At 40.3% G+C, this 20,365-nt stretch overlaps 1 protein-coding gene across 6 annotated transcripts in view; it reads right to left on the reverse strand.

The window, feature by feature from the left end:
- Window positions 1-20,365, reverse strand: part of OSBPL3 (oxysterol binding protein like 3) — a 205,539-nt gene that overhangs the window by 31,605 nt on the left and 153,569 nt on the right. For 5 of the 6 annotated variants that reach the window (XM_061198599.1, XM_061198598.1, XM_061198595.1 and 2 more), the window contains 5 exons: window positions 17,318-17,425; window positions 10,437-10,571; window positions 9,491-9,584; window positions 4,987-5,237; window positions 1,422-1,559 (listed from right to left, as the gene is read on the reverse strand). In XM_061198599.1, the coding sequence (XP_061054582.1) occupies window positions 1,422-1,559; window positions 4,987-5,237; window positions 9,491-9,584; window positions 10,437-10,571; window positions 17,318-17,425 (726 nt within the window). The remainder of the gene's footprint in view (window positions 1-1,421; window positions 1,560-4,986; window positions 5,238-9,490; window positions 9,585-10,436; window positions 10,572-17,317; window positions 17,426-20,365) is intronic. The other variant, XM_061198600.1, reaches the window with a different exon arrangement.

The following is a 20,365-nucleotide window of genomic DNA, read 5'->3' on the forward strand; positions in this document are numbered from 1 at the left end:
GATTAAAGACCTAAGTGTAAGGCCAGACACTATCAAACTCTTAGAGGAAAACATAGGAAGAACACTCTTTGACATAAATCACAGCAAGATCTTTTTTGATCCACCTCCTAGAGTAATGGAAATAAAAACAAAAATAAACAAATGGGACCTAATGAAACTTCAAAGCTTTTGCACAGCAAAGGAAACCATAAACAAGACGAAAAGACAACCCTCAGAATGGGAGAAAATATTTGCAAATGAATCAATGGACAAAGAATTAATCTCCAAAATATATAAACAGCTCATGCAGCTCAATATTAAAGAAACAAACAACCCAATCCAAAAATGGGCAGAAGACCTAAATAGACATTTCTCCAAAGAAGACATACAGATGGCTGAGAGGCACATGAAAAGCTGTTCAACATCATTAATTATTAGAGAAATGTAAATCAAAACTACAATGAGGTATCACCTCACACCAGTTAGAATAGGCATCATCAGAAAATCTACAAACAACAAATGCTGGAGAGGGTGTGAAGAAAAGGGGACCCTCTTGCACTGTTGGTGGGAATGTAAATTGATACAGCCACTATGGAGAACAGTATGGAGGTTCCTTAAAAAACTGAAAATAGAACTACCATATGACGCAGCAATCCCACTACTGGGCATATACCCTGACAAAACCATAATTCAAAAAGACACATGCACCCCAATGTTCATTGCAGCACTATTTACAATAGCCAGGTCATGGAAACAACCTAAATGCCCATCGACAGACAAATGGATAAAGAAGATGTGGTACATATATACAATGGAATATCAGTCAGCTATAAAAAGGAACGAAATTGGGTTATTTGTTGAGACGTGGATGGATCTAGAGACTGTCATACAGAGTGAAGTAAGTCAGAAAGAGAAAAACAAATATTGTATATTAGCGCATATATGTGGAACCTAGAAAAATGGTACAGATGAACCGGTTTGCAGGGCAGAAATTGAGAGACAGATGTAGAGAACAAACGTATGGACACCAAGGGGGGAAATCGGCGGGTGGTAGGGGTGGTGGTGTGATGAATTGGGAGATTGGGATTGACATGTATACACTAATATGTATAAAATGGATGACTAATAAGAACCTGCTGTATAAAAAAATAAATAAAATAAAATTTAAAAAAAGAAGTCCCTCTCCACTACGACTTTCAACAGGAAGGGCTCTGACAATGCATATGGACAAACGAGGCTCAGCCTGGCTCGCGCATTTATGCCCATGGGTGGCGGAGAGGTTTCAGTAGAAGGAAACTGATCCCTCTCTTTATGTGTAAAGGCACTGTAATTATCTCAGTTGCTTTGAAGCCAGTGAAAGGTGGAATATAAATATTTCAAAAGCACATTTAATGGGAGGCATAAGCAACTTCTCCCAACAAACAAAAAGGGTGTATACCCACCTGTTCTGAAAAAAACTGGAAGCCCTTGTCCTCACGAATACACTCATATGTTTCTCCAAGAACTGGATTAAAGGGCTTGCTCCCAGCGCGGAAGTAGCTAGATGCATATGCGGACACGGCGAAGGCTGCCACGTACACCTAGCGAGAGCGGAGAGAACCTGGTTATTTCTCCATCACCAAGAAATTTATTTTTACGAACAAAGACATAAACAAAATAAAACCTCTCTTTCTCTCTTTACAGTTTATCTCGAAAAGCCAAAGATTTGTCCCTGGTTTAAAGACACCCAAACCGACTCTGGTTTCAAGTTGTAGGTTTAAATAGTGTTCATTTTGGCCCAGGCACAAGTGGGCCAGACCTTTTCAGATTGTCCATTTGGTCTGATGCCTGCAAGTGGGCAGAGGCTTTCAAGATGGTGAATCAGTCCCTCTAAACCAGCCACTATCTGAGAATCCTGAGGCCGTGCTAAGGCTTTTGAGGAGGAGAGGCATGAAGAGTATTAAAAAAGCTAAACTCCCCTCAAAATTCAGGAATAAGCCACAGGGAACTCTGCTCGATACTCTGTAATAACCTAAATGGGAAAAGGGCTTAAAAAAGAATTGATACATGTATTATATGTATAACTGGAATCACTTTGCTGTACACCTGAAACTAACACAACATTGTTAATCAACTCTACTCCAATATAAAAAAAATTCAGGAATAAGCATCCTAAGTTTAATCATTCAAAATTTGATATTGTAGAAACCAAAAAACCCCCTCATTTTGACCAAAGAAATCTGTGGGAGTCATTTCCTGAGCCTGGGACAGAGCACAGTGCCTTTTAAGAAGTTCTGCTTTTCTGGGAGGAAAAATGAAAACTCAAAAAGGAAAAGGAAGGAAAACTATAGGTGAACACGAAATGAGCAAAATCCTTTAATGGCCCTGGCTGTGAGGGTCTCAGCCTTTTCCACAGTTCCCCTTTCAGGGCACCAAAGAGCCACAGTACAGGCACACCTCGTTTTCTTGTGCTTTACTTCATTGTGCTTTGCAGAAACTTCTTTTTTTATAAATTGAAGGTTTGTGGCAACCTTGCATCAAGTAAGTCTATTGGCACCATTTTTCCAAGAGCATTTGCTCACTTCATGTCTCTGTGTCCCATTTTGATACTTCTCACATTATTTCAAACTTTTTCATTATTATTATACTTGTTATGGTGATCTGTGATCAGTGATGTTACTACCACCACTCAATGAAGGCTCTGGTGCATTGATGGTTAGCATTTTTTAGCAATAAAGTATTTTCTAAGTTAAGGTGTATACCTTGTTTTTTTTAGATATAATGCTATTGTACACTTAATAGACTATAGTATAAACATAACTTTTATACGCACTGGGAAACCAAGAAATTCATGTGACCCACTTTATTGTAATATTTGCTTTACTGCAGTGGTCTGGAACCAAATTCGCAATATCTCTGAGATGTGTCTGTATCCTTTTTGGTCTTTTGAGGGGCAAAGGGCAAAAAAATTAAACCTAAGTAGCAATAGCAAATTTTCCTTTCTAATACAGAATAATAATCTCAATATTTCCTCTTCTCAGCTCATTTCATGAAGTTTCTTATATTGGAAAAAAAAAGCTGTGTGCCTTTCATAAATGTTTAGTCACATAACTTTCAACAGCCTTTTGCAAACTGGTCCCACCTTACCACCTCACACTAAAGCTGCTCACTCTAGAGCAGCTGGAGAGCTTATGAAAATCAATTTGCTGTGCTCAATTCAGTCTGTTCTTGAAACCTGGGTTATCTGTTCCTCTCTCTGTTTCCTCAGATGCCTGTTACCTGATAAACAGCAAGGTCACACGTCTACATGGAATGCTGAATCAACCTTGAATCACCTTCACAATTTAACATATAACACATTTATAAAAGAACCTGGTATCATTCATGATGTAGGGGGAGAAAGGAGGGAGGCAGCAGGCAAAACGAAGCATCCTCCTTGTGGGCTGACAATATGAGAGAGAATCTCTGCAGGGGTAGAGCTGACCTTCATACTCAGAGCAGTAAACACAATCCATGGGCTAGGTTCGTTCTCAATTCTTTCCTGAACTTTCCCTTCCTAATGTACTGGTGCCTTTCCTCAAACTTCTTCTCAAGGTCAATGACACCACTCAATCAGCTGACATCCTAAGGGTCTCTAAATTGCTACAAGAATGAAACACCTTTTAAGAATGCTTTCATCTTCAGAGCCAATCATTTTCTTTAAAGAAAAGCACTGCCCACGAATGATACCTTTTAACACTTGCCTTGGCAGCTATTTGCCTCCCTTTGTTCACAGAAATTCTCTGGGGAAGAGTAACAAAGAAGACAAAAAATAAACAGCTTGTTTTTCTCTCCTACTCTGATTATCATTAGTATCAAGAAAGAAAAGCTCTTTGATGGGAGAAGTCCCAGGAGACAGTATGGGATGAGACGGCATGTCTCTTTCAACCAGTAAAGATTTTCCCTTAATCCTCAAATCACTGAAGAAATTGAAGTTTTAATGAGGGTTTAAACTGCAGAATGTGTACAATTTAGAAAACAACGGCGTCCTCCAACAATGAGACGGTGATGTATAGCTGGGTCCCTGAGGCTGGGGGCGTGCTGTCCCACTTAGCCAATCAGCAGATGCTTAGGGCAGAGATGCTGCATTTGGGGGAAGACACTCATGTCCCAGCATCCCACACAATGACCTTTCTGTTGAGCAAGTAACATACCAGGAGGCAAAAAGAGGAAGAGACACTCAGTTTTGAAGAATAGCCACAGTCACAGAAAGGGCTGATTTGGCCAGTCTTGCCACTAAGGTACCCCTAACCCCATCCCCACAAGACAGGGGAAGGATGAGAAATACTTGGAGACCCCTTCATCAGAAGCCCCATCACTTGATTAGAATTGATACTGAGTAGAGAACAGAAGGTTAATCTTTCTAGGGTGAGGGTTTTTTTAAAAAAACTTATTCCATAAAATAAGAAGTGTGTGTGTGGGATCAACTATACTCCGATAAAAATTAATTCAAAAAAAAAAGAAGTGCGGGGGGGAGAAGAATCTTTCTGATGTGAAGCCTGTGAGTGAATGATATTTTCTAAAAATTGAGGGGCTGATAGGACAGTTCCAAAAATAAACAAAAACGTTCTCAAGGGAAATTTACCCTGGATGAAACAAAACAAAACAAAACAACCAGCTCCAAAAATTAAGTTCTATCCACTCAGGGTAGTAAAAATAAATACTCAGACAGCCCTCAAGACATGTCTTCCAGCCAGGCAATATCAGAACAATCCCATGGAAGGTCCTGGAGAAAGAGGAAACCACAAAGCAGAACTACCCCCAGGCCGCAGCTGTCACGGGGAAGCCGCCCCCAGTGGCAATTCCTGACCAAGTGACTGAAAGCAGCCAGGCGGAGGGGAAGCGGAGGTGGCTGGGAAATGAACCGATCTGACGGGCAATCCAGACGGGAGCCAGAGAGACAGGAGCCCCGGCTGTGCCCGTCTTGGCTCTGCCGGGCCCTGTGAGTGGCCGCCGCGCCTGCGGTGAAGGGGCGGCTTGCGCGCTCACCATCCTCTCCAGGGCACTGGGCGTCCGGGCGGCCTTGTCCAGGAGCTCGCTGTACTCCAGCTCCTCACACAGCCTCTGCAGCGTGTTGAGGGGCTCATTGAGCTCCACCGGCATGGCCACCTTAGACAGGTCCTTCCCGATGTTAGTTCTCAGGATGTTCCACAAGCTGACGTTACCGGACTTGGGGCACGGGGCCGGCAAGCACGTTCTTCTTTTGGACTTGGCTTCCCCTCCGCTTGGGAGAATGGGTCCTGAAAGGGAAATAAGTCTGGTTGCCTTATAAGGATTTTCATTTTATTTTACTATTAAAAAGGAAAAAAAAAATCCACCTTACTGAGCAAGTACGCCATGATACTATTAATCTCAGTTATCCAGATTATGGCTGAAGTCAGAAAATAAAAAGAATTCTGAGCAGCTAAATGAAGTACCAAAAATTATAAACACTAAAACTCGTGGACCTTATTCATGGGGAGGTCTTCATACTCCTAATCAAAGGATAGTTCCTCGTAGCTTATATGCACTTGGAATAAAACTGGAAACTGGATTGCTATGCCCAGAGCAGGTTACTTTTAAACTCTTTATAGAAGCACTTCAAGTTCTGATAAAAACTTTTAAAGTCTTTTAAAAAAATCGTTTCCAGGGCTTCCCTGCTGGCGCAGTGGTTGAGAATCTGCCTGCCGGTTCAGGGGACACGGGTTCGAGCCCTGGTCTGGGAAGATCCCACATGCCACGGAGAAACTAGGCCCGTGAGCCACAACTACTGAGCCTGCGCGTCTGGAGCCTCAACTCCGCAACGAGAGGCCGCGATAGTGAGAGGCCCGCGCACCGCGAAGAAGAGTGGCCCCCGCTTGCCGCAACTGGAGAGAGCCCTCGCGGAGAAACGAAGACCCAGCGCAGCCAAAAATAAATAAATAAATAAATAAAGCCAGAAAACCTCTAAAAAAAAAAAATCGTTTCCAATTCTGGTAAAACAATTGTGTTTATTATAGGAAAATTATAAAGGAAACAAAAGTCATCCATTATCCCACTACCCAGAAATAGCAGCCATTTATATTTTGGAGTATTTTCATTTAGTGTTTTCTCCATATAGCTGACAATGTTTGTATAGTTGAATGCTTTGCTTAATCAGTTAACATAAATATTTTTCCATGCTATTCAAAATTCTTCTAAAACACCATTTTTAATGACTGTAAAACAATTCCATGCTATGGATAAGCCATAATTTATTGAATCATTCATCTGTTGTTGGACTTTTAGATTTGTTTCAATGTTTTGCTAAAAAAAAGTAGTGAATATTCATATTCTTAGATATTTAATTATATCTGATTATTTTCTTAGAATATACAGAAGTGGGAATCATATACTGATTCATATGATCATACTGCTCTTCAAAAAGGCTGTATCAGTTTCCCATTTATCAGCAAGCATACACCAGTGTCCATGTTCTGAGACCATTCCAGGCTTGTCAGCATTCATTCTGAATTCTTGGCAAATCGTTAGGTGGACAGCGCTATCTCCTTGTTTTAACCTACATTAAAAAAATTCCTAGTGTGGTCTGGAATGCTTTCATGAACACTTCTTCTTTTCTGAATTGTCCACTTTCCTATTTACATATTAAGACATAATCTTTTGTTTTTGTATTTGTTTTACAATTTAATCCCCATTTGACATTTATCTTTACATTTGGTCTATGCAGTTTTTTAATGAATGAAACATTTACATCTTAGGTTTTTACACCTATCAGTCTTTTCCTTTGTGACAACTTCCATTACCTCATGCTCTGGAATTCTTTTCCCACCCCAACATAGCCTATTTTCAAATGAAATCTTTTGCATTACATCAACATATGAGAAAGTGGTATTTTATTATAAAGCCGATCACTCTGAATAACGAGGTTGCTTTGATGAACAGGAGAATATGAAAGTGAGGTCATACTTTGAAGTCTCAGGTTAATCTAAGCAACCAATTAAATTCTGAATTTGTTTTAATTGCTCAACACGGGCAAAAATCAAGTAAATAGCTGCAAACGATGACAGTCTTTAAAAACAGCATTCCATGTAATCTCAAAATACTTTGATTACACTAAATTTTGAAAGAATACTATACTACTAGTACTAATAATGGCTAATACATACATAGCTTTTACTCTGTGACAGCCTTTCAAGAATTTTACATGTATTATCTCACTTATCCTTTGCAACAACCTCTTGAGATAAAAAGAATTATTATCCCCATTTTACAGATGAAGAAACTGAGGGATTAAGAGACTTCCTCAGAGAAATTAAGTAACTTGCCCTAGAACACATAACCAGTGAGTGGCAGGGCTGGAGTTAACCAAGGAAATCTGGTCCCTGAAGCTATATTCCTAACCACTGAACCTCCACACAGCACCCATCACAGTGACAGATCCTATTATGTGCCTACTGATTTGGGTGGGGGTGGGGGGTAAATTAATAGGAAACATTCTAAATACTTACCATTTACTAAGGGCTCAGAGAAATTCTAGTGTGGTAATTTATCAAGACCTGGATAAATCCTATTTCCTTATGTAGGCAATACTGTGTCCTAAGATGCAAAGTTTATTTCTACATACAATCTTTTCAGTAGAGTACTGATGTGTAGAAATCTAATCTTCCAAATACTGCCAAAGAAGAAAGCTAGGTTTGGCCCAGTGTTTGTTCAAGCTAAGAAAATGTTGGTCAGTAATCTAGCAAAATGGCTGTGGAATAAGATAGAGAGAACCAGCCTTCACCTCTTATATGCTTTTCCTGGCTGGTGTCAACTCAGCACAGCTGTGGTCTTAGGTTCGGGGGCAAGTCCTCTGTTCCCAACTTTGACCTCTGAACCTCTATCCCTCTGTTCCTCTCGGCCCCCTCCCTAAGGCCTCAAACAGAAGGAGGACTTCAGCATTTGTTCGTCTTCTTCATCCACAATAAGAGTTCCCATTTACTGTGTGTGTGTGTTGTTTGCCAAGGGAATAAGTGATGCCTCCTCATTTCTCTTTCAATTCGCCTCCTTGTTTTTCTACAAAAACAAGTAGCGCATGAACTTGCTCCTATATTACTGGTCTTTGCCTTTAAATCACTGGTTCTCAGACTTTTCCACCAAAGGGTTAATCTCTCCAGAAACAATTCAAGAAAGATACAGAGCATTATGAGCTTCTGAATTCTAGCAGGTGTGATGCTGAAAGGATATTCTTTCAGAGAACAGTAAATTTACCTGCCTTTTCTGTAGTCCCCCAAAGAGTAGGCTCTTTGACATTCAGATAACGACTCATCATCATCGTATTTCACATACACACTGAGCTGGCAAGCACTGGTACATCAAAAAGGAACTGACACAGTCCTTGTCTTCCATGTAGATATAAAAATATGTGGTGTTCTGGCATAGATAAATCTAGAGACCCCAAGCACACTGAGTACCAAGACTGGGAGTATTTGATGCTGCAGGACTCATATAGAGACCTGTCCAATGGGCAGATTCTTCTTAAGGATAGGTCATCTTCCTAAACAGGCTTCAGTCTGCTTACTGAACTCCTAAATCAGAGCTGTTTGGAGATAGCAGACATTCCAGGTACCTGCCACGGTTCCAACTAACATTTCCTGGGCATCATTTTCAGTCTTGGGATCAACCAGTAATAAAGGGACATCTCAGGGTACCTTAAGCCCTACCCCCACAGGGGGAGCAGTTTGTTACTCTCAAATGTGTTATCTTGAAGAATCGGAAGCTAAATTACCGCTTAGACCAGACCTTTTACAATATAAGTGCTACTGAATTCCTAAACTATGAAAACCACTAGAAACCTAAAGGAAAAAAGCTATATTCTAGTATGTTTGCAGAGAGATTGTTGAACCAAGTAAGGAACATCTGTAGTATTAATTTTTTTTTTTTTTTAATAAATTAATTTATTTTTGGCTGTGTTGGGTCTTCATTGCTGCGCGCGGGCTTTCTCTAGTTGCGGTGAGCAGGGGCTACTCTTCATTGCGGTGCGCAGGCTTCTCATTGCAGTGGCTTCTCTTGTTGCGGAGCACGGACTCTAGGAGCGCGGGCTTCAGTAGTTGTGGCATGTGGGCTCAGTAGTTGTGGCTCGCGAGCTCTAGAGCGCAGGATCAGTAGTTGTGGCGCACGGGCTTAGTTGCTCCGCGGCATGTGGGATCTTCCCGGACCAGGGCTCGAACCCGTGTCCCTGCATTGGCAGGCGGATTCTTAACCACTGCGCCAACAGGGAAGTCCCATAATTTTTGATATTTATATGATAATTGGTATAACCTTACTTTATAAAATAGAAATTTGCACTAGCCAACAAATGTATTTGAATGAATAAATTTTTCACATGTGAGTGCCATGTCCCACCTAGATTATAAAACTTTGAGGGTGGGGACCATGTCTTAAGTTTCTGGTGTAGAACTTGCTAAGTTCTCTGTTTGCAGCAGGTACTCTATGTATGCTTACTAGTATTCTGTAAAGATCCAAACACTCAGAGATCAAACAATTTAAATCTTACCCAAAGTCTGTCTCTCATTATCTAAATCATTACTGAGATTATCTAAGGAAAGGTTGTCACTTATGTCACTGACATATGAATCATCTTCAGAAATCTATGGGAAAGAAGAAATAATATACATTAGAGTAGACAAGCCAGATTTCATAAAGCCTTTACTTTAAATGATCAAATACCTTAGACCCCACATTATAAACCTATAGAAATAATTTTGGATGCCGTTTTCATAAAGGCCCATACACCAGTCTGCCTAGGGGATGTTCACGGAAAATATGTTATTAAAATTCTTATACATTCTTGATTCATTCTCACAAGGAAAACACATGTAAACTCCAGATTTTAGTTATTATAAAAATTCTTATTAATTCAGACTGCTTTTTCAGAATTTGTTAGCGTTTGACTAGAATGAGTTACAAATTGCCTTTTAACTATTTGTGAATAAAAGTATTTTCTATGGAAATTAAGAGATAAAAAATATTAGTACTTCTATACTGAAGGGGTAAAATGATCAGTACTCACACTCAGAACATAATTATAAATTAATTATAACAACCATATTATAATAACTATAATAACCATAACTATATTATAAATTACTATAGAGCAAATTCAATGATGAGAAAATATACAAGGTACTAACTTCTGACCCTGTAGTGGAAATAATACATTATCAAACAGCTAATAGTCAAAATCATTAACCTACAATTGAAAAGAGGTATAATAAATCAAGTAACAGAAACCAGGATGTGCCCAACACCTACTTTCATAATCTTTTTTCCCTAAGATCTTGTATCTTTTTATGCTTTTTGGGGTATGAGTTATAAGATCCTCAGAATGTAATGATAAAAAGGAGCCACTGAGTTTAGTGTTTCTAAATATGGGTATTTACTGAACGGGTAAAGCAGCAAAAGAGATTTTGGAGGCACCTAACTGAAAACAGTGGTCAAACCTCATTTTCTGAAGAGCTTGGAGACAACAGAACTTCCTGTGCATCAAAAAACTCTGAAAGAGAGTCAGTGATGGAGAGCCTGCTTTCGTTGGAAAGCTGATGGACCAGAGCTCGATTGTCATCTCTGGAGTTTTCCTATTTGAAACACAAAACCAAAAATGCATATATTTAGAAACAGTCTCAAGAGAAGCAAAATAAACAACTGATTTTGCTGCACAATACACACGGTCACAGGCCCAGGCAAACAAGCAGCTCAAAGCAGAGGGCAGGTTCAAAGTTGAGGAGAAGCAAACCTCACACAAAACACGGTGAAAAGCCTAGGTCTCCCCCAAATGGGCACCTTGTTTACAGGCACTATCACGGCTCAGGCACACACAACAAACCTCAAAGCAAAAAAAAGACTGCGCAGGTCAGTTTTTATTCCACTTAAGATGGGAAAAATTCCAACACTCTCTGAATCATATCCTCTTATTCTCTACCACTGCAGGATGTTTCTTTTCATCCTAAAATTTCCTCTGAATTGTACTCAATGCATGTCCTTGCATGGCTGGTTCAGAGCAACACAGCTTTCTTCTGCCTCAATTCTCTCGCAGAGGCCAGTGTGCTGCTCCTGAGGCATCCCTTGACAAATAAACAGCGTATTTCGGTCCAGAAGTGCCCCTGGTGGTAGATCATTCATTATTCATGGATGAATGAGATAAATTCTCTTTGTCTCTCTCCAACCACACTGACTGCAAGGGAAGGAAGTCCCCAATCTCCTTTACAAGCCTCTCTGCAAACAACACAATAGAATATCGGGATTTTCTCCTCTTGCTGGCCCTCCATCCCTTGAGTCACTGAGTCTGGACTTTTCCTCTGGAAAGGACCTAAATACTTTGGGAATATGTTTTGTATGGTATTTGCAAGTGAAAATTCAATTTAACTCAAGAAATTGAGCAACTGCACTGTGCCGGTCATGGCGGGATACGATGATGAATAAGCCAAGGTTTTTGGCCCAAGTAAGTGGTGTAGAGGACGCATCCAACACACATGAACCCAAGACTATGGAACAGAAAGCGCTACAGAAGCGGACAGGAAGGAGAGGTTGATTCTATTAGGGGGCTTTGGTTGGGGAGGGCTTCACAGAAGAGGTGATGCCTGACTAGACCTTGAGGAACATACTGAGGATGACATGATTTGATTCCTTTGAATCAGAGAAGACTGTCACCTGAACTTCCTGACAGCTCACATTTCTCACGGGGCTGATAAAGGAGCTGCTTATATATCCTTATGTATCTGATAAATGAGTCCCAGAATAATTTGGGAAATAAAAGTTAACACATATTATGTCTTTCCCAGAAGCTTTATGAGTTCAGGACACACGCCTCAGTCTCATAAAATGGAGATGCTATAACAGGAGGACCCCAGCAGATGTTCATAATTAATAAAGCTCAAATGGTCTCTTTATGGAATGTTTACTTCAGGAACACATTTAAATGTGTATCCCTTTCTCTTCTAGCCAAGGTATTCATTGAAAGATCCTACCCATTTTAATATCCCTACAGCCTTTTGAAAAGCAGGCTTCTTCTCCATGCTAACAAACAAGATCGATCACTTTAGGATCTATAAATAAGCATCACATCTGTCACCTCTAAAGGAAAGGTCTCTCTCCTCAAAAGAGGAGACATGGTAATGAATAACCGAGCTCCCTTAATGTTCACTGAAACAACAGAACAGTCCTGTGTCTTTGCTGTCACTGCCACATAAGACTCTAATGATTTATTTACTTGTTCTCCTCATTAATTTATTAATAGTCACTCCGGCTCTTTCTGTATTTCTTCTTCCTAGGCTGATGGGTCAGAAGGATTTCTTGCCTGATCAACGCTGAAAATAGCGCGCCTGGCCCCAGCCCTTTCTGCTGTTCCATTACTCCAGCAACTTCCTATTGATAGTCACCGAAAACTAAACAGGACTGCAGGAGCCTCCAGCCCTCAGCCCAGTGTCCTGCACAGCCCAGGACCTCATGTATTAAAATATTAATCTAGTCAGTTCAATTCAATCATATCCCCTCAAGTTTGTAAGTGGTTGTTTATCTTTTTTTACATTACAAAAAGATAAATAGAGAAAAAGGAGGGAAGGGAACACGCATAATCCCATCACACTAAATCAACCACTATAGGCATTTTGATACATTTCTCTCCAATCTTTTTTATACATATAGCTTTGCTTTGTTTTGAAATAATTGTCATCTATCTATCTAATTTTATAAATTTCCTCCAAACAACATTGCACCGTAACTTCAGTGACATGGACATATATACACTACCAAATGTAAAATAGATAGCTAGTGAGAAGCAGCCACATAGCACACACAGGGAGATCAGTTTTGTGACCACCTAGAGGGGTGGGATAGGGAGGGTGGGAGGGACACACAAGAGGGAGGAGATATGGGGATATATGTATATGTATAGCTGATTCACTTTGTTATAAAGCAGAAACTAACACACCATTGCAAAGCAATTATACTCCAGTAAAGATGTGTTAAAAAAAATAAAATTAACACTTGTTCTGAGGATAAAGGTAGTACGTGCTCAAAATAGAAAATACAGAAAGATGTAAATAAAATAAATATCACTTAAAATCCATCACCAAGATGTGGCCCCTATTAACCTGTCAGTGTATTTTTTGTATTAAAATATTTGTATATAGATTTTTGTTGTTGTTGTTTGAAAAACTGGGATCACACTGTACGTAGTCTTTATTTAGTCTGCCACATTCACTTAACATTATATTGTGAACTTCTCCCTAGGCTGCTAAAATTTCTCTGAGACAATGAACTTTACTTGATAGATTTACTATATATGTGTGTCACAGAGTAACCATTTCATTTATTGGAAATTAAGGGTGTTTCCAAATTTGTAAAGATGGTGAACACGTTTGCAAATGTGTCTTTGCTCGTATGTCATTATTTCTTAGAATCAGTTCTCAGAAGTAATTATTAAAAATGTTTAAGGCAAAATGTATATTACCTAATTACATCAAGTAAGAAAAGCTTTATTTTCTCTTTATCTTTACTGCTACAGAATACTATAATTTAGAAAAGTTTTTTTACTCTAATTGTTTTAATTTGCATTTCTTCATTAAGAATTAGGTTGAACATTTTTTTCCTTTTTAAAAAAACTAGCTCTATATGTATAAATGAATCGTTGTGCTGTACACCCGAAACTAACATGATATTATAAATCAACTATACTTCAATTAAAAAAACAAAAAAACTAGTTGTAGAGATGGGGGACGCTAGGTCAGGATGCATGGGACCTCCCTCTGCATTTCTTTGCACCTTCCTGTGAATTGATAAATATCACAAAGTAAGAAGTTAAAAAAAAAAAAAATTTGTATTTGGTATTTTTTCGTGAATTGTGTCTTTTTTCCCATTTATTTGTTGAGGACTTAAGTTGCCTGCTCTTACTCATTATTTACATATTAAAGACACTACCACCTATTTAGCATTATCTAAGTCTGTCATTTTCACTGAAAGTATTTTTTCCTAGTCTATTATTTGCCTTCTTATTTTTTCAAACAGACCAATTTTTTTTCCTTTAAAAAAAAAATCCAAATCTAGTCAACATTTCTTTTGTAATTTTTTCTATTGCTTCCACATTTAGGAAGTCCTCCCTACTCTAGCCATTTGTTAAACATTTAAATCAATATTTTTCCGTTTGAATTTAATTCATTAGTGATTCATTTTAGTGTGCAATGGAAAGATTTATTTATTTATTTATTTATTTTTAATTTTTTGGCTGCGTTGGGTCTTCGTTGCTGCCCATGGGCTTTCTCTAGTTGCAGCGAGCGGGGTCTACTCTTCGTTGCGGTGTGTGGGCTTCCCATTGCGGTGGCTTCTCTTGCTGTGGAGCACGGGCTCTAGGCACGCAGGCTTCAGTAGTCGTGGCACGCAGGCTCAGCAGTTGTGGCTCACAGGCTCTAGAGCGCAGGCTCAGTAGTTGTGGAGCACGGGCTTAGCTGCTTCGCAGCATGTGGGATCTTCCCAGACCAGGGCTCGAACCCATGTCCCCTGCATTGGCAGGCAGATTCTTAACTACTGCGCCACCAGAGAAGTCCCAATGGAAAGATTTAAACTGCTTTCCAAATTGCTTTTGAGCTGTGCCAGCCTAACTTATTGAAAAATTCATCTCTTTCCCATTGATTTTTCAGCCTCTTCTATCATACATTTATTTCACTCTTTTATATATAAAATGCCTGAGATAGTTATTCTGTCCCATTCTTACCCCATCACTGACATATTTTCACAACTGGAGCTTCACCATGTGTTTTATTTTCTGGCTTGGCCTGTCTTTCCTCTCCATATAGCAGTATGATGCTGCTGAGAAAACAAGTGTTTGGGACTCATTAGAACTGGACTTAAATCCCAGCTCTACCTCTTACTTGCTGTGTGCCCTAGAGGAAGTTATTTAACCTCTCTGGGCTTTAGTTTCCTTGTCTCTAAAATGAAACTACCATCACCTACCTCATAGAGCTGTGGTTAGGATTTTGTGAGACAATGCATTTAAGTGCACATGGAATATAGCAAACGAGCAATTAAAAGAATCAAAAGTCTTGTTTTAGAGTTTTCTTTCAAGTTCTTGCTTGTTTGGTCTCTTGCTTGTTTGGACTTTAGATTTAGTAGGATATTATCCCCAAAGTCACTTGGCCTTTCATTTGGAATCTAAAATAATATAAAATAATCTAAGCACTCATAACCTGATAATAGTAAATGTTCAGATTCAGAAATTTAAAATAGAAGGACTTGATAGGATATGAGAGTAATTTTTGATAGGAGGGGAGATTTTAGAATCCAAGTAGATTTTAGAACACCAAAGATGGGTAATTTGTGCAGCTAAAAGGTAACAGAAGGGAAGCAAAGAAAGTAAGAGGGCCTAAAAACAGAGCACCCTGGGCTGACCCCAGTGTGGGAACTGTCATTCCCACAGTGTTTGAGGAGCCTGTGAGCTACCGAAGGAAAGGACACTGGAGTCGAGCTTTCAGGCTCTGGGGTGGCCATTTCCACTCACTCTCTTATTTCCTGAGGGCAACAATGGCTTTTCCCTTACTGGGAAAGTCAGCCTTTCCTTTTCACACTCTGTGAAAAGCAGGATAAAACAACGGAAAACAGAAAATCACTGAAAGAGGAACTAGATCAGTGAGACAAGTGAATCATCAATTCAAGACTCTAGCAGGTTGTTTTGGAAGGTGTGAGCTTGAGGCATGTTATCACTCCTCTTCGAAGACAATGTACAGCATTTAAGCCTTCAGGTGCATTACTTGTGAGATCAATTTAAAAACATGCATTTTAAAAGACCTGGGATTTTGGTTTCCTTTCCCAAATGCAAATAGCCCCAAGGGTACGCATTGAATATAAATTCACAGAACCATAAATGAAGGGTCAACTCGCCATTTATCTATTTAATGGCTTGTTAAATAAACTAATGTAATTAGGTGATAATTTCAAAGGTAAGTGCTGCCTGGAAACGGGCACCAAACCCCACAGAACGCCACGGCGTTTGGCAGCAAGCCACCCTGAGTGACGGCTGGCCTCAGTGACTGAGCCCTGCTACAGCAAACCTGCAGATCCAGAGACAGCCCTCCTGGTAAGCATGTTTCTTTGCCCAGGCCTGAAATGAAGGCCCCTTTAGGTAATGTTTAGGTGCTCAGTCTTGCAGGGGACTAAGTTTGGGTCTGGGCTAAAGGACAGATGTATATGTACAACTGATTCACTTTGCTGTACACCTGAAACTAACACAACTTTGTAAATCAACTCTAATAAAAATTTTAAAAATAAATAAGGTGATTGAAAAGATCTCTTGGGGGCAGGGAAGATGCAGAATTTCATGGTCAACCACTGACATGTATCTCAGAAGTAATAAGAGGCCCTCCAGCCCTGTGGAGAGAGGGTACCACCCCCATCAGAAGAGGGTCCCATCAGCTCAGGACACAGCCTGTGCTTCACGTGAAGGTGGATGCCTGGGTCTTTCAGTCTGATTGATTCCAGCATCTAATCTTCCCATCGCCAGACACAACAACTTTCCAAGGAGTAAAGGAATTGTGTCAGGGTTTTGTTTTCTTTGAGGACAGAAAAAGGAGGAGGACGAATTAAGATTAAACATTAGAAACTCCTTTAAAAAATTTACAATGCCCACATCTTGTACCTGACCTTCCTTTTTTTTTTTTTTTAATGCACTCAGTCTAATACATTTGTTAATGAAAAATTTAGCACAATGGAGGCAGGCATATAAACATAAGAGATTGCTAAAAACAATTTTGACCTTCATTACTCTTTTCTACTGATTTTTTCAAGTAATCCACTTGTATTTTTCTGAACTTTCTCATTTTAAACACAGTCAAAGAATATTTTGGATAAACATCCCAAGTCTTGAGAACAGACATTTTTAACATACTATGAACTGACCAAGACACTCAACTGTAATATTTCTCCCCCTCTGAGGGTAATCACAGGAAAGGGAGAAGGAAACAGCCACAAAGAAATAGGAGAGTGGTTCTCAGAGAGAGAGCAAAAGAAGCTGGCTGGGAACTGGGATGCTATAGGTCGGAGAACGTGAGGTGTTTTCAGAAGTAACAGGAGAAAACATTTGTCTCTCTACAGTCCCCACTCCAGTAATATCAAGAGAAAAGGGTGATCCTTTGGAGGAAAATGGGGTAAAGAAATACCAAGGGAGGAAGAGTTCTAGGGGGAAAAAGCAGTTTAGAAATGCAGCTAGCAGCATACTTTCAAGGAAGCCTTGGGAATCCTCAGCCGCCCGTGGTGAGGGGAGGACCACTCCCAGGGGCAGCAGGGAGGCCTGCGGGGACGAGGCGCGGCGACATTACCAGACGAGAACCTTACCCACCTCTGCCAGACCATCACCCGACTTGGCAGCAACTGGGAGGTCGAGGAGCAGAGACTCAGCATGGATTCTGCATAAGCGTTCTTTAAGATCTGTGTTTTGTGCTAGGGCCTGGAACACGTTAAAAATAGTGGGGCTCTGTTAATAAATGGATGTTTCAGAAAAGCACGGCAGTGGGCCCAGTGTGGTGGAGCCCTTGGGGGCACTTCCTTGACTACTTTTCTTGAATGTTATCCAACAGGATACTCCTGAGATGCCTGGCAGATACAAGATATTAAACACTGGAAACGGAGGCCCTTCTCGAATCTCATTTCCAGGGATGGAAGTGGGGTTAGTAAGGCTTTCCTTTTGGTGGAGAAGGAAATCACAAACACCTACAGCTCTTATTACTCGAGGTTTCTCAGCCCCTTCTCCTTCCCAGCTGCCTTTAGACTCTGACTACCTCCCTCTAAAGATTCCAAGCTTCCCTCTCTCATCTTCAATAAAAATGCTGCTCTCACCCCTTATGATTGGACATAGTTGAATGTTATTTAATTATCACACTAGTTGAATTGGATCTTAGGAAGTGTGCTGAGAAGATTTTGTGGAGGATTAATTTTACTGTTTTACAATAGAGGTATTGATTGCTTTATATTCATTCTTCATGACTAAGATAGTTTATTAAAAAAAAAAAAAAAGAGCTTACTTACCTGGGTAAGGGCTAAGGACCAGGGCCCTGGGAAGGGGGTTGTGAGATGTGAGCTCATGTCAGCCCACCCAGATCTCTTATTTCTCCCTGGACAGGTGTGATTCCCTAGCCCATCCTCCCAACTAGGAAAGTAAAGGAAGGTGTTTCTTTCATGCTGGTATCCCCTGTGCTTCATGACCAACTGTTCTCCAAATGATCTGTTTTTAGAAAGGGACAACTTCACCTGATTCCCCCACACACACTCCCACAATCAGCTCTCCAGGTGCTTGTACACAGATCCATCCTGTCTGTCTGTCTTCCTGACTCTCTTCTGAGAAGCTCAGAGCCTTTCCCATCCATCAGGGCCCACAGGGTCTAGCTGCTGAGAGCATAGAATGATGTCTATATTTAACCCACTGCCTGGATCTCAAACAAGAATTTTGGCTTTATATTTTAGTACTCACAGATGGAAAGGGTTATCGGGAAATTCTCAAGGGTCATTTAGGAAACACCGAATAAATGTTTCTTAAATCACACAACTACATCTAATAACCTCTACGGGGCACTCACTTTGGCCAATATGTTGCTGGCGTCTTAGTATAAGTGGCTAGAATCTGTACCACTGGCTAGAATCTCCATATGGTCTGAAAAATGTGCTATTTTAGTAGCTTCTCTTTCCTTTGTAAGCCACAGGCAGAAGAAAGAAAAACACAAAGATTGCACATACAGCACAAACATATTCATTCTGATAGCCCTGAGATAACTCTAAAATTCTTATTTTTAAAAAACAAGTCTTGAATCTAATCAGGAATCCAAGACAAAAAGGAAAGGATCATTCTGTTTTATCTTAAGTTTCCAAAATCCTTACCATGGGTGATGGAGAGCTCCTTAGAGAAGGTCATAACTCTGGACTAGGATACCATGGCCAGGTGGGTCTCATGGCCTCTACCAGACCAGCAGATTAACAAAATGAGGCCAGATCGCCACAGGAGGAGGGCAGGGGACAGGAAGACCACAGTGAAAAGGACTTTGGGGAGCCCATCAGAGGTACCTTCTAAGTGCACTAGAGGCCAGCCTACTGGGAACAATAAGAAATGCTTTTACGACTAAAAAATAAACTTAAAAAAAAAAAAAAGAAAAAAACCACCCTGCTTCACTCAAACCAAAGCAGCACCCAGTGTGTGGCTGGCTGTCCATTACAATCCAAAAGGGGCATTTCTATCTCTGGGTCTACAACATTAAGACTCTAAACATGGAGTAAATCTACGTTATTTTTTATTTCTTTCAAAGATAACATACTGGAAATATTCAGCTGAGCGAATATTCCTTAAGTATCTTACAATGACAGTATGTACCACTGGTAATGTATTTACCATTAACGTTACACCAAAAGCATTGCTTTTCTTTTCTCAGTAATATGATGAGTAGAAAACATGGGTGGGTATTTTCTAGTTCTCTCACTGCCTGAATTGGCTTCTGAAAACAAAATCCTAAAATTCATCTCCCCTACCTGACCCTACATAGAAAGTTCAGTATTGCTTCAGATGGTAATTTCACATGTGTGCACACACTCTCTCTCTTTTCACAATAAGGGTTCCACATACAAGCAAAGAGTAGAAGCAAATAAGTATGTTCTTTTAAAAGTTCTCCAGCTTTTTGACAGATACAGAGATAACAGCCAGACATTGTCAGCTATTCAAAACAGAGTTCTAGGATATTGCACTTCAATGGAGTCCAGCTCTTCTGAGGAATAAACTGGAATCGATGAAAAAAAAGGAGAGAGAGTGAATGACAGGACGGCTTACTGAAAGACATTTGAGGCTTGGCAGTGATTTTTCTGTTGTTATGAAGGCACAATGATTGCCTGACACTCCTTAGGACATCTCTTTGTGCCCATGGGGGGAGCAGGTAGGGAGCTGAACGTTTGTACTATCAAATCAAATCACTTTTCTGTCTTTGAAAGAGACGTGGTATAAACAGGTAGATAGGATCAATGCTGGGCAGCAGAGAAGAGGGTGAATTCAAAATTTCACCCTGTTGCCTGTACCTGTCAATTTGGAAAGTCAATCTAAGCTTGTGAAGTCTTAGGTATGGAAATCTGCAAACTGTCAGACTTTGTAAGCATTAACAAACAAATGTCTGTAAGACAAACATATAACGGGAGCTTCCCTGGTGGCGCAGTGGTTAAGAATCCGCCTGCCAATGCAGGGGAGACGGGTTCAAGCCCTGGTCGGGGAAGATCCCACATGCCGCAGAGCAACTAAGCCCTGTGCCACAACTGCTGAGCCTGTGCTCTAGAGCCCGCAAGCCGCGACTACTGAAGCCCGTGCGCCTAGAGCCCATGCTCCGCAACAAGAGAAGCCACCGCAATGGGAAGCCCGCAC

This window comes from Eubalaena glacialis, chromosome 8 (genome assembly GCF_028564815.1).
Source record: "Eubalaena glacialis isolate mEubGla1 chromosome 8, mEubGla1.1.hap2.+ XY, whole genome shotgun sequence".
In the NCBI taxonomy this organism is placed as follows: Eukaryota; Metazoa; Chordata; class Mammalia; order Artiodactyla; family Balaenidae; genus Eubalaena; species Eubalaena glacialis.